The sequence below is a fragment of the Zeus faber genome (genome assembly GCF_960531495.2).
Source record: "Zeus faber genome assembly, chromosome: 7".
Lineage (NCBI taxonomy): Eukaryota > Metazoa > Chordata > Actinopteri > Zeiformes > Zeidae > Zeus > Zeus faber.
Window position 1 is genome coordinate 3,704,750 of NC_137203.1, and position 13,487 is coordinate 3,718,236.

Consider the following 13,487-nt stretch of genomic DNA (forward strand, 5'->3'; position numbering starts at 1 on the left):
GGCGTCCTATAAATATTCAAAACAGCCAATAGGGGGAGAGGGGCGGTTATTGCCCGCGAATCTCAAAGCCGGTTGGAGCCGGATGAATATACAACGACAGGAGCAAAGTAACAGCTGGGTCCGGACGAACAGACCCAGATATTCAAACTGATTGTAATCACACAAGGGCCGAAGAAAACATTTACACATCTGCAATTATGGACGAAAAGGAGACCGTTTTGAAGCTTTGCAGAAAAGGTAGAGAGCTAACCTTCTAGAACTGTTAAGGCGGTTAGCCAGGCGGCTGTCGTTGTCAGCTAATGCTCATGTCTCATGGAACTAGTATCATCCCAACAACACTTTTATTTGTTTATTTATTTTTAAACTTAAATTGTTGTTTATTAATCCGGTTTAACACGTTATGCCACAGACGTGACCCTCACTCCTTATTCTCCAGTAGCATATTCAAGATTCAAGAGGTTTATTCGTCACATACATATACATACTTTCATACATATACATATTTTCATACATATAAATACTTTCATACATATATATATACGTTCATACATATACATACTTTCATACATATACATATTTTCATACATATATATATATATATATATATATATATATATATATATATATATATACATATACATACTTTCATACATATACATACTTTCATACATTTATGCAGTGAAATGTCTTTGCAACGCACCCAGACATTATGCATAATAGTTACTAAACCGAACATAATAGCTAACCTAATTTCTACCTCGCTAACTAACTGAAACTAACTGATTCTTAAAACGTAATGCAGTTAGTGAATAGAATCATATAAATTAAATAAGATAAAAATTACATAAGACTCAAAAAGATAATACAAAGCGGTGGTACAAAATAGAAGGGGATAGAGCTATGTTTATGGAATAGGCTATTTGTAGATACAGATATGTGCAGTAAAAATATTTACAGCATAGTATACAGCAGTACTACATAGCAATACAGTAGCACCGATCAGAACAGCAATACAGCGCATATAAACTAACTGTACAAGTGCTTTGTTACTGAGCTTAGTTCAGTTTCTAAGATGACATAGTACTTTATTACTCTGCTGGATTAATAATGTACATGAAGTATGACAATCTACTCTAAGTTCCCCAAATATATAAAACGAAATAAGGACTTAATGGACAGCTCAAGATATATACCGATGTGGACGTTTTGGTACCCTTACAGCTCATTGAAACAATGCTTCATTCCCCCTCAAAAAATGAAGAAATTAAAAGCAATTTTCTCATGTATACCCGCATGCCTTTGGTATGTCATAGAGTAAAGCAAAGAAAGTGAAAAGTGATAAATTATTGTTAAAGAGATTAATTATATTCTAAAATGGCCTGGACGGATTTGTTAGTACCCTTTAGAAAATATTATAAATAATTGTATTATAGTGATATTTCAAACTAACTGTTTTCTTTAATTGATATCACACATGTCTTCAATATTATAATCAGTCATTCAGCCTATTTAAATGGAGAAAAGTAGTCACTCTGCTTTTGGTACGATTGTGTGCACCACATTGAACATAGACCTGTGAAAGCAAAGGAGAGAGTTGTCTGAGGAGATCAGAAAGAACATGATAGACAAGCATGTTAAAGGTAAAGGCTATAAGAGCATCTCCAAGCAGCTTGATGTTCCTGTGACTACAGTTGCAAATATTATTAAGAAGTTTAAGGTCCATGGAACTGCAGCCAACCTCCCTGGACGCGGCGGCAAGAGAAAAATCAACCCCAAATTTAACAGCATTATAGTGCGAATGGTAGAAAAGAACCAAGGACAACTTCCAAAGAGGTACAATCTGAACTTCAAGGTCAAGGTACATCAGTGTCTGATCGCACCATCCTGAGTGACTGCGGGCTCCATGGAAGAAGAAAAGCCAGACTGGAATTGGCTAAAATGCATATTCACACTCCTTTGGACAACACTGGAGCTTTTTGGCAAGTAACATCAGCTCTATTTTCACAGATGAAAAAATGAAGCCTTCACAGAAACAAACACCATACCTACTGTGAAACATGGAGGAGGCTCGGTTATGTTTTGGGGCTGCTTTGCTACAGGGTGCCTTGAATCTGTGCAGGGCACAATGAAATTTCAAGACTATCAAGGCATTCTGGAGCGAAACGTACTACCCAGTGTCAGAAAGCTCTGTCTCAGTCGCAGGTCATGGGTCCTCCAACAGGATAATGACCCAAAGCACACAGCTAAAAGCACCAGGAAAGGATAAGAACAAAACATTGGACTATTCTGAAGTGGCCTTCTACGAGTCCTGATCTGAATCCTATGGAACATCTATGGAAAGAGCTGAAACATGCAGCCTGGAGAAGGCACCCATCAAACCTGAGACAGCTGAAGCAGTTTGCTCAGGAAGAGTGGGCCAAACTACCTGTTGACAGGTGCACAAGTCTCATTGAGAGCTACAGATATTGCTTGATTACAGTGGTTGCCTCTAAAGGTTGTGCAACAAAATATTAGGTTAAGTGTCCCATCATTTTTGTCCAGGCCATTTTCATTCGTTTTATTATGTACAATATTCTGTTGAATCAAAAATCAAAAGCAAAGTCTGATTTCTATTAAATATGGAATAAACAATGATGGATGCCAATTACTTTTGTGAGTTTCAAGTTATTTCAGAGAAAATCGTGGTTTCTTCTTTTTTCGTCAAAGGGTACCAACAAATTTGTCCAGGCCATTTTAGAATATAAATTATCTCTTTAGCGAGGTGGTTGACCAAATATCTGCCCCCCTCTCACCAAAAAAGAGGGTAATTTCTATTTAGATGTGCAAGAATACCAAAAGACAAGACAGAGGTACTCAACCATTGGAGGTGACTCGGAATACTCACTTTTGCCATAGACACTTATTCCATTCCTTAATGGATTCATGATAAAGTGGTACTAAATAAAGAAAGATGAAGTTAACAGCAGTACCATTGATATTCATGCAACCAGCTGTATGCTGCTTGGGCTATTTCCCTCAGTCATTAACGGTCACATTTTTTTAAAAGTCCTGCAGATTATTTATTTTAATAATTAAGAACCATAAAAGCTATAAGTAAATACGCGACCATAGCATGCGGACGTATATCAGAATATTGCCGTTTGTCATACACAGTCACTCATTTGTCCAGTTTTGATGTTTTGATTGGTAATACTGTAGATGCATCTAGGTACAGGCAGACACATGCATATGACTCCCTCTATGACAGAACCCTCCCAAATTAAAATATCCCATTGAAGAATTTTGACTTCCTTTGATTTGTTGTTTTTGTTTGAGAGTCCCCATTTCACACCCTCTCTAATGATGAAACTACAGCGTAACCTTAGACTTGTTTTCTGTCACAGAGATGCGGAAACAAAAGCTAATGGAGTACTTGACAGCCAAAGGAAAGCTGAAGCCAGTAAATCCAAAGTAAGAACTTGTTTTAGATGTACAAGCACTGTTTTAGCTATTACATGCCTGTAATAGAGTCTTTAATTGCTGCATATCCCCCACCCCCACAAAGTGTTTTATGACTTTTGCTCAACTCTTAGGCCCTATCTACCTGACTTACCAGCGAAGAAGACTGCCATGTCTACTATCAAGGTAGATATAACATTAAATAGCTGTACATACTGTCTCATTCTGCCGTGTTTCCAGATGAAACGTGAATGGCTCTGACCTGGATTACAGAACCACTTCACTGATCGTGTTAATTGACACATTTTAACTGACTTTCATTTGATTGACAGGCATTTTCTGCCTATTAATATGAAGGATCGCTGAATAAAAAAAAAAAAAAAGTCTTCACAATTTACTACTACATGTGCACTTCAGCATGTCGACTGTTTTATTTTGGCTGGCGAAGAGCGAAGAATACCAAAAACCTTTTTGTGGACTTTGCAGACCGACACAGTAAACACAGAAAAGTTCCTGAACAATTTAGCGTATTTCCTCACTAGATGCTATTATGCCTGCCTTCTCTCTAAATTATATTATTATTAACCATGTTTTATTTTCACATTCACAGCCAGTCATGGGAAAAGAGAACCAGCCTCCAAATCCTGTCTTAAAAAATAAGGGCACAAAAGTTCAAGTTCCGATATCTAAAGCAATCCAACGATCAACTGGAATCGTGCACGGTGTCATTAACCAGCAGAGCTCACAGAGAGGCAGTATCTTATCACTAACCCAGAGAGCCAACTGCCCTGTTTCCGCCTCCGCACAATGCAAAAAGACTACGTATACTATTGCATCCCTCAAAGAGAAGCTTTCTGCCACAAATCAACCCCTAAAGTTGCCAAATCCATTGATGAAGCATGCTACTCGCCCTGGCTCAGTGAAATCCCTTTCAAATCCAGACAGCTTGTCTGTTTCACAGACAGTCAGACAACCTAACAGAGTAACATCTGCAGCCAAATCAGGTCCAAGAGCAAGAGACAGCGTCAGGATGAGTCTTGCCCCCGTTGTCAAAACCAAAACCGGCCTTATTCATTCAGTGGCCCAGCCGAGACAAAAGCCATCCACTCGAACCACTGGTCAAATTGCACCTCCTGTTACCGCCATGACCGCCGGTTCAATAAGAGCAAGCTCCACCTCTGCTCCTTCAGCCGCAGTTTCCAAGAACATATATGTAGCACAAAGGAAGGCAAATCCAAACATGGCATCAAACAAGCCTTTCCAAAGCAGAAAGGCTGCTACTGGCTTTAAATATCAACCTCAAATCAAAGCTAATACTAAACCAGCTACAATCAAACCCAATGAGCACCAAAGTCGTTCTTCTGTGACACGTACAGCACACGTCTCTGTCAGAGGCGCTACGGCGTCTGCTAAACCAAATGGAGTGATGCAAGAGAGGAACGCTGTTAAATCTGTTCAGCCAACAAAGACCGCAGGGGCAGCCTACGCCCGACCGACGAGGCCCGGTTCTCGGGTGTCCACAACAACAAGGATCCAGGACGACTCCAGAGAAGCTAGCAGACCTGCCGCTGCAGCTCCACTGGGGGCGAAAGGCAAGATACCCGCTCAGAAAGACAAGAAGAACACAAGGGTCTCGGTGTCTTTGGCAGCTACAAAAACCACTGGCGTTCCATTGGCACCGAAGACGTTGCCACGCTGTGCCAACAGGAGTGGCGCTCTCAGGGAGTGGAACACAGAAAAGACTCCCAGAGCCCATGGCTCACGTCCGGCCACGGCTCGCCCGGCGCCCCAGACAGAAGTCAAGAAACCGACTGCAGCTCAGAAGGAGAGGATGTAAGTTGGCCTGCGACACTTTCTGTGATTGGATAAATGGATCCAATTTTACATAAAACATACTATTTACTATTCATATTGTTTGATTTAAAGGAAAAACCCAAGCCATATAAATTATATATATTTATTTCTGCTTGCGCAGAATGTAATGTAATGTGGCAAATGCTGTCTCCCCGTTACAGAAGTGCAGGATTTATTATTTACAAGTAAAGTATATACACAAAAACATTTTTACTAAATTAGGTCCCATAGCAACGGAAAGCTATGCGAGAGACAGGACAGTGGGGACACAGGTTTTTATGGGACAGAATGGAGTTGAAAAAAATGTTTTTCATACAAGTAGGAAACAAACAAAAATGAATAGATCTGAAATAAAAACACAGTTACAGTTGCTGGGAACCGCTGTCAGGGAGAAAAAAAAATCCTCCAATTGTCTGAGTTTATGTTTTTCATTTTCCATACAAGTAAGAAACTATGGCAATAAAATAAATCCAAATCTTTCTCTATAAAATTATACTATGAGTGTGAGTACCGGGTTTGTACCTTGAGTACCTTTTGCTTTCAGAACTGCCTCAATTATTTGTGGCATAGATTCAACAAGGTGTTGGAAACATTCCTTTTCCATTCCTTGGTCCATATTGACATGATAGAATCACGCAGTTGCTGCAGATTTGTCGGCTGCACATCCATGATGCGAATCTCCCGTTCCACCACATGCCAAAGGTGCTCCATTTGATTGAGATCTGGTGACTGTGGAGGCCATTGGAGTACAGTGAACTCATGGTCATGTTCAAGAAACCAGTTTGAGATGATTTGAGCTTTGTGACATGGTGCATTATCCTGCTGGAGGTAGCCATCAGAAGATGGGTACACTGTGCTCATAAAGGGATGGACATGCTCAGCAACAATACTCAGGTATCCATGCTTTCATGTTTACACCAAATTCTGACCCTACCATCTGAATGTCCGTTCTGAAATCGAGACTCGACAGACCAGGCAACGTTTTTCCAATCTTCTATTGTCTACTTTTGGTGAGCCAGTGCGAATTGTAGCCTCAGTTTCCTGTTCTTAGCTGACAGGAGTGGCACCTGGTTTGGTCTTCTGCTGCTGTAGCCCATCTGCTTCAAGGTTCGGCGTGTTGCACGTTCAGAGCCGCTCACTGGATATTTTCTCTTTTTCAGACCATTCTCTGTAAACCCTAGAGATAGTTGTGCGTGAAAATCCCAGAAGGTCAGCAGTTTCTGAAATACTTAGACCAGCCCGTCTGGCACCAACAACCACGCCACGTTCAAAGTCACTTAAATCCCCTTTCTTCTCCATTCTGATGCTCGGTTTGAACTTCAGCATGTCATCCTCACCATGTCTACATGCCGCAATGCAATGAGTTGCTGCCATGTGATTGGCTGATTAGCTATTTGTGTTAACAAGCAATTGAACAGGTGTACCTAAAGTGGCCAGAGAGTGTATATTGCTTTACTATAATCACAAGGTGTGTGTGTGTGTGTGTGTGTGTGTGTGTGTGTGTGTGTGTGTGTGTGTGTGTGTGTGTGTGTGTGTGTGTGTGTGTGTGTGTGTGTGTGTGTGTGTGTGTGTGTGTGTGTCACACAATGAAATAAATGGATATTGACACTTCTGGTCAGATTCAGCAGTTTATTCAATCCAGTCACTTCAATGCCATGCATAGATCTATTGTTTAGAATAGTGTCTGGCTCAGTGTTAACACCCAGGTTCAACACTATGGTCGGATCCTGAAGGCGGTGGCTGTGTGGGGGTGTAAAGGCAGTCAGCCATAGTACAATTTCTAGTCCACATACCGCGCTGACTCAACAAATGTGTTGTGATGGCACTGAGGTAAAAGTAGGAATATATTGGATATTCGGACTTTGACGACAAAATTCCTTCAAAATGCAAGCTAACCATTCAAAATAACTTTCATTTTGTTGATGTACTGAGGATGTAGAGGATCTATTTTCGTGAAATGTATCCCAACACCCTGGATCTTTCTAAAACGCAGCTGAATCTCAGTTGGTGAGGTGGTTGACCAAATTTCTGCCCCCCTCTCAACAAAAAAGAGGGTAAATTCTATTTAGATGAGCAAGAATACCAAAAGGCAAGGTACACAATCGTACAACACAGAGGTACTCAAACATTGGAGGTGACTCGGAATACTCACTTTTGCCATAGACACTTATTATTCCATTCCTTAATGGATTCATAATAAAGTGGTAATAAATAAAAAAAATAAAGAAAAATGAAGTTAACAGCAGTACCATTGATATTCATGCAAGCAGCTGTATGCTGCTTGGGTTATTTCCCTCAGTCATAAACGGTCACTTTTTTTATTTTTTTTTTAAGTCCTGCAGATTATTTATTTTAATAATTAAGAACCATACAAGCTATAAGTAAATACGCAACCATAGCATGCAGACGTATATCAGAATATTGCCGTTTGTCATACACAGTCATTCATTTGTCCAGTTTTGATGTTTTGATTGGTAATACTGTATATGCATCTAGGTACAGGCAGACACATGCATATGACTCCTTCTATGCCATGTGGGCTATTCCATCCAGAAAAACTTGGGTTTATTAAGATTTGTGGAAAAGTCTAGGTTGAAAAGTAAAACCCCTACCATATTTTTGCTCCAGCCATGCGTGGATCCAGCCGAGTGCACTCATTAGTTGGACCCCTGGGTTGTTGCCAATTACCAAATCCATATGACAAGTTTGCTTTCTGAACCTGGGATTGGTTGCCAAATGAAGAGATACCTGTGGGTGTTGTTTTTTTTCCTTACTTACAAAGGGTAAAAGCATCTTTTAATGTCATGCACACATTTGCAACCCTCTCCAATCAAAATATCCTATTGAAGAATTTTGACTTCTTTTTTTTTTTTTTTTGTTTGACAGTCCCCATTTCACACTCTCTATTGATGAAACTACAGCGTAACCTTAGACTTGTTTTTTGTCACGGAGATGCAGAAACAAGTGTCAAGTGTCAGACGCAGCAGGGAGAAGCGACGTGTCCTGTGGTGTGCGAGGCGGCTCTCAGCAGTTCAAATATCTTTCATGAGCATTGATCATCTGCATTTTACTCTCACCGCATCGAGGTAGTGGATTGTTTGGTCAAGATACGCATATTTATGAGGAGCGTGTCCTCAGTGCCCCCGCGATGTGAGCACAGTGGAGCGCACATCACGGGTGCCCCAATGCATATTGCGGGTGCCCGTGATCTGCTCTCCGCCGTGCTGCTCTGTTAGCTTAGAGCAGGAAAATGCCTAGAACCGATGATGGTGGTCCATGTGCCTTTTATTATTATTTTTTGTCTCTGCACGGGCCGGAAGAGGCGAAGTGAGATCCGATGACCAGTGGTTACTCGGCAGCTCTGAACAGAGAAGTCGAGAGCCTACGCCCCCTCTCCCCCTTTCCCCCGTCTCTCTCTCTCTCTCTCTCTCTCTCTGCTCCAGTTTCAGAACACGGTAAACTGCACTTACACCGTTTCAATGCTCGGACTTTTCCTGGCCGTTTTAAAAGATAAAAATAAAAATCGTCTGTCATCAATGTTAATCGAAATCGATGGAGTCGATCGCCCATAGACAGTGTAATCCCAAATCAGCCCAAGCCTATTCCGAATCTTTTAACTGGTCCAGTATTGAGTTTTAAACTCAGCTGACTGCTGCTCACCTGGACACTCCCACTTGTCGAAGAACGTGGATCACGATTGCCCCATTGCGCAGCAGTCAGCTGAAGCTGTTCTGTCAATACTGGATCAGTTTTAAATATTTCGAGGCCACTTGGGTTAAATCCCAGTGATAAGAAAATACAAGATTTTTTTCCAAAACACATAATAATTTTTTTTTACAAAAAAATCTCCTAAGTGAAAAAACATGAAACATTACATCGTAACTTTCTGAGCCCGAGGTTTCCCAAGGAGCTCCCGGTCCTTGATTCAGGAAACAGATTCAGGATACGGTCTAAAGGCATATTCAGCATTCACGAGGCTGATTTGCGCGGCATGGTTCTCTTCCTTGTTGGTGAAGCAGACAGTCTTCACCAACTATACCCTATATCTATACCCCCTTATTATTTTGTCCCAAGGAAAAAGCTCCAGGAATGGCGGGAAGCCAAGGGCATCTCCTACAAGCGGCCCCCCATGCCGATGAGGCCCCAAGTGAGGCACACCATGGCACTGCCCAAGCCTTATTGGGCCGCAATGGAAGAGGAAGATGAGGCGCAATCCATCGTCTGCGCCATGGACAGAACGCTGGAGGACTGTATCAAGTTGCTTGGAGAGGTAATTATAAAAACACTATCATAGTTCTTTAAATTCTTAGCTGTGGGTTTCTAGTTCAGTGGTTGTGACCTTTGTTGACTCAAATGTTCTGGTGTGAGGCATTGCGGTACATACCTGGCAAACCCAAAACTCTACTTAGCCGATAGCTGTTGGTGTGCAGCCCGTCGCTATCTTGGTTTTTGGCGCACAGAGATTATATTGGTATCGAGCTGATTCTGTGATCGCTTTTAACTTTTAAAAATAATGAACTTTTCCCCACACTACTTTCTTCAGTCATCTGAGCACACTATAACATAGTGTAACATACAAAATAAAACCTTTTTATTTACGTATTACATTTTCATTGCATTTGTCCCGCCACAGGGTTGCTCCCAGGAGGATGTGGCAGGCATCCTGCTCCATTTGCCACTAGTGGCCAAGAAGTTTGCCAAGTACTGGATCTGCCAGGCACGTCTCATGGAGCAACAGGGCAACTTGGATGTTTTGCCCCTGTTTGAAGACGCTGTACGGGTTGTGTTGGAGGTAATTTGTAATCTCTTTTTTTTTGTCTGCCAACTTCTGCTCTTCTAAACTTAAGGTATTTCCCCAATTTCATTATTGTTACCGGTAATTTGAAGAGATGTACGCTCAGTCTTTGTGACTAATTTGACAACCGCTGGCATCCAGAACGCACGGGCGTTAGTTACGCATGGAGGGAGAGGGGCCCTGATCCATACCTGATCTAAGGTCTCCTATGGCCTGCTCTGGCTCCTCTCTCCGCAGACTGTGCTGCGACTGCTGTGCGCGCACAAGCAGCTACTTTCACTTTTGTAGCATCAGACTAGGTATTAATAACATGTTAATTATTTTACAAAGTAGAAATGTTTTCATTTGATGACATTGGCGCTGGTACACAAAAATGTATTTAATAGTTTTGTTTTCTTTCTCAGATTGTATAAAAAAACTCCTATAACCGCAGCAACCCTACTTCCAATCTACATTAAGCAGACAGTGTCAGTGTCAACAAGGGTTGGGCAATATGTCAAAAAAAATTCCTGCCATTCCTAAAAGGATTTCCAAAGCGGGTATTGAAAGTCTCCAATCTCCATCTCCACTGGGCCTCAGACAATTCTTTTAAATTCCCTCTCATGTGTTGTAGCCTGTGGATGAGCTGCGGAAGGTGGTGTTCGATATACTGAAGAAAAGAGATGAGCTTCAACGTGAGTACACACAATGCAGACAAATCTCTGTTCGTGAACGGTGCACGATGACGAGCAGCGCCACACCGTTAACCTTTGCCAGACAAACATTTAGCTCGATCTTAAACTCCTCAAAAATGCAACTCTAATACTTTTTACTGAAACACTTTGAAACTCACCTCGCCTTCAATTATTCACTACTGTGCATTCATTGAACTTGCAGTGAACTCATCTAGTGTGTTGGTGCTCCACGCACGGAATCAGCGAAGCAACGTGAACGCTTGCATCACCGTAGGCACTTGCGCTTGTACTTCCTGCCAATTCCTCCTGGAGCATTACAGGTCTGGACTTAGACCCCTCTGAGGTCTAAGAAGGTGTATTTTTGATGGTTGACTACAGACCCCCTATCGGTGAACAAACACTTTCTTATCCACCACTACACCTTTCCAAACATCAATTCCATTGCTTTTATGAGACATGCATTTGTCACCGTATCAACTGGATGTCAGATCTTTTATCACGTCAGTGTAATGTGAGCCGTGTCCAACTGAAATGATGTTGACTCAGTCTCCCTGAGTCACACATCGTTGCAAGTCACTTTGACACAACATCGAGAATCTTGGAAAAGATTGCAATCTTGAAATCTGCTTGGAGCCAACGCCTGGTTTGATGGGTTGTTCTCCCTTTACTGCAGACACCGAAGAGCTGACAGAGGAGGAGTCGGAGACCCCGGCGGGCAACTTTCCTGCGGGTCAAGACCCCCTGGCCACTCCCCGTCCCGTAAGAGGGCTCATCAAGGGCGACATGGGGGAGTCGTCCCTCGTCAAGTACAAGATCACAGCCACCCCCGGGTACGTGCCGCGAGGGCCCGAGCGGCTCCTGCCCGTTGGCATCTCCGGAAAAATGATTGATAGTTAAGCTTCACCATTTTCTTGTTTCCAAGACATTAGCACTGTTAGAGAATATACAGTAATGACTGCTTCGATCCGAGTTCCATGACTATCTCTAGCTACAGTATAACCAAGTATGGAATTTTGGACTAAATCAGATCTAACAGTAAAAATCTGCTCAGATCAGATTACGGAGACGAAATGTGATCAAATTAGGTCTGGACTAATTAGGACCCTTCATATGAGAACGGTTGAGAATCACTGGACTAAGTGGTATAAACATGGCCACATGTTGAGGATGGGATTTAGCCAAAGCCACATCGAGGAATCGGCTCCTTACAGAATTTATCTGTTTGTGTTTGTTTGTTGCTTTATTTGGCCGTGGCAGCGGCGTGCGGAGCCACAAGAGAGAGCCGCTGCGTGTGAACGGCCAGGAGGTTCGCTTCTTCACCCCGGTGCGGCGCTCTGTGAGGATAGAGAGCTCGGCCCCGAGGTACCCCGCCTCTCTCCAGGAGCACGACCTGTGCGTGGCCTCCTACAGCGACCTGCTGGCCGAGGAGGAGGGCGTGGCGGGCGGGGAGCCACCGGACGCCGCCCTCGACACGCCCATGTACGTTTACAGGGAGAACGAGGCCCTCAAGGACCAGGTGAAGGTGAAGCTGATCTACGGCGACGACTGACCTGGAGCGTGTGCGTGTGCGTGGAAAACAAAGGAAGCGAGCGGCGAAGTCGTCCTTCTGGTTGCTCTGACTCATAATCCCTTCTTTTAGAGTTGCACCAACTCTAACTGGTTTTGTTAAGAAGGATTTATTATTTTATAGATGTTTTGAATCCCAAGGCAGATCCATGGCCTGGGACCCTGTATTTCCTGTTTTGAAAAAGAAGAGTTTGTATTGGACAAAGTATCGTTTCAGAACTGGGATTAAAGTGACGGCCCTACTCGTGTCACTCTCTACAATTGAAATGTTTTATAGGCACTCTTTATGTTTCTTTCGTTAATTTACCATTTTTATGTGGGAAGCAACTGTCACCAGCAGGCATGGCAAAAACACGGATGTCAATACACTGGTAATGATTATTGATTTTAATGTGTTTGTAATGTATAACATTTTTTGCGTGACTAGTATTTATTCCATTGAAGTTCAACACGGCTCTGGATCATTTTGGCAGTAAATAGTGAAACAAAATGTAGACCATGGATTTGGCTGGGCGCATGGACATAAAAAAAGTTTGATATTTTTCTTCGTGTCCAGTGTGTATATCTGGATATTGGATTCTTCAGAAATAATACAAAGTGCGAGTGTGACAAAGTTTCCTAGAGAGATGTACAAGTAATACAAGCTTAGAGGCCAATAAAATACAAATATCTACACCTCATGGTCTTCCGACAGAGGCAAATGTTAATAATTTACATCTTTTACGGTAAAGCTCCCCCCTCTAGGTGTGACAAGGGATTAAAAGGCCTGAGAGTAGTTTTAATGGGGGTTGATAACGGTATCTCAGTCAGGTGTCCATCACCAAGGTTACACAGTTGAGATGCCTCCGCCCCTTCATTCCTTTCTTTCTTTATATATTGGTGTAATTACTTAATATTGTGATTTTATCAGCCACGTATTATTGATTCCAGACCTGTCTGTACAATAGTTACAAAGATAAGGTGAAAGTAGTGTCAAAACACTTAGCATTACCACGATTTATATATATTTTTTATAGTTACCAAACCGTGGGCCGGTTTGGTAACTTCTTTTGTTTGTTTGCAAACAAGGTTGATTTGTTTCACAAAAGTAAAGAATGAATATATAAACGTTATACTTTAAAAAACATACACACACACACACAGATCAGCCACAACATTAA

At 42.1% G+C, this 13,487-nt stretch overlaps 1 protein-coding gene across 1 annotated transcript; it reads left to right on the forward strand.

Annotated features, from left to right (window-relative positions):
• Positions 1-105: 105 nt before the first annotated feature.
• Positions 106-12,871, forward strand: ckap2l (cytoskeleton associated protein 2-like). The gene is made up of 9 exons (XM_080003457.1): positions 106-237; positions 3,384-3,450; positions 3,573-3,624; positions 4,049-5,271; positions 9,367-9,562; positions 9,926-10,084; positions 10,701-10,761; positions 11,435-11,591; positions 12,019-12,871. The coding sequence occupies exons 1-9, from the start codon at positions 198-200 to the stop codon at positions 12,308-12,310; spliced, it is 2,247 nt and encodes a 748-aa protein (XP_079859583.1). The 5' UTR covers positions 106-197; the 3' UTR covers positions 12,311-12,871.
• Positions 12,872-13,487: the final 616 nt, after the last annotated feature.

What these genes read in the sequence shown, in the direction of transcription:
- ckap2l (XM_080003457.1), top strand. Translation starts at nt 198, where the DNA reads ATGGACGAAAAGGAGACCGTTTTGAAGCTTTGCAGAAAAG. An exon ending in TTTGAAGCTTTGCAGAAAAG is followed by an intron (nt 238 to 3,383) that starts GTAGAGAGCTAA and finishes TTTCTGTCACAG; the next exon opens with AGATGCGGAAACAAAAGCTA. An exon ending in GTATCAAGTTGCTTGGAGAG is followed by an intron (nt 9,563 to 9,925) that starts GTAATTATAAAA and finishes GTCCCGCCACAG; the next exon opens with GGTTGCTCCCAGGAGGATGT.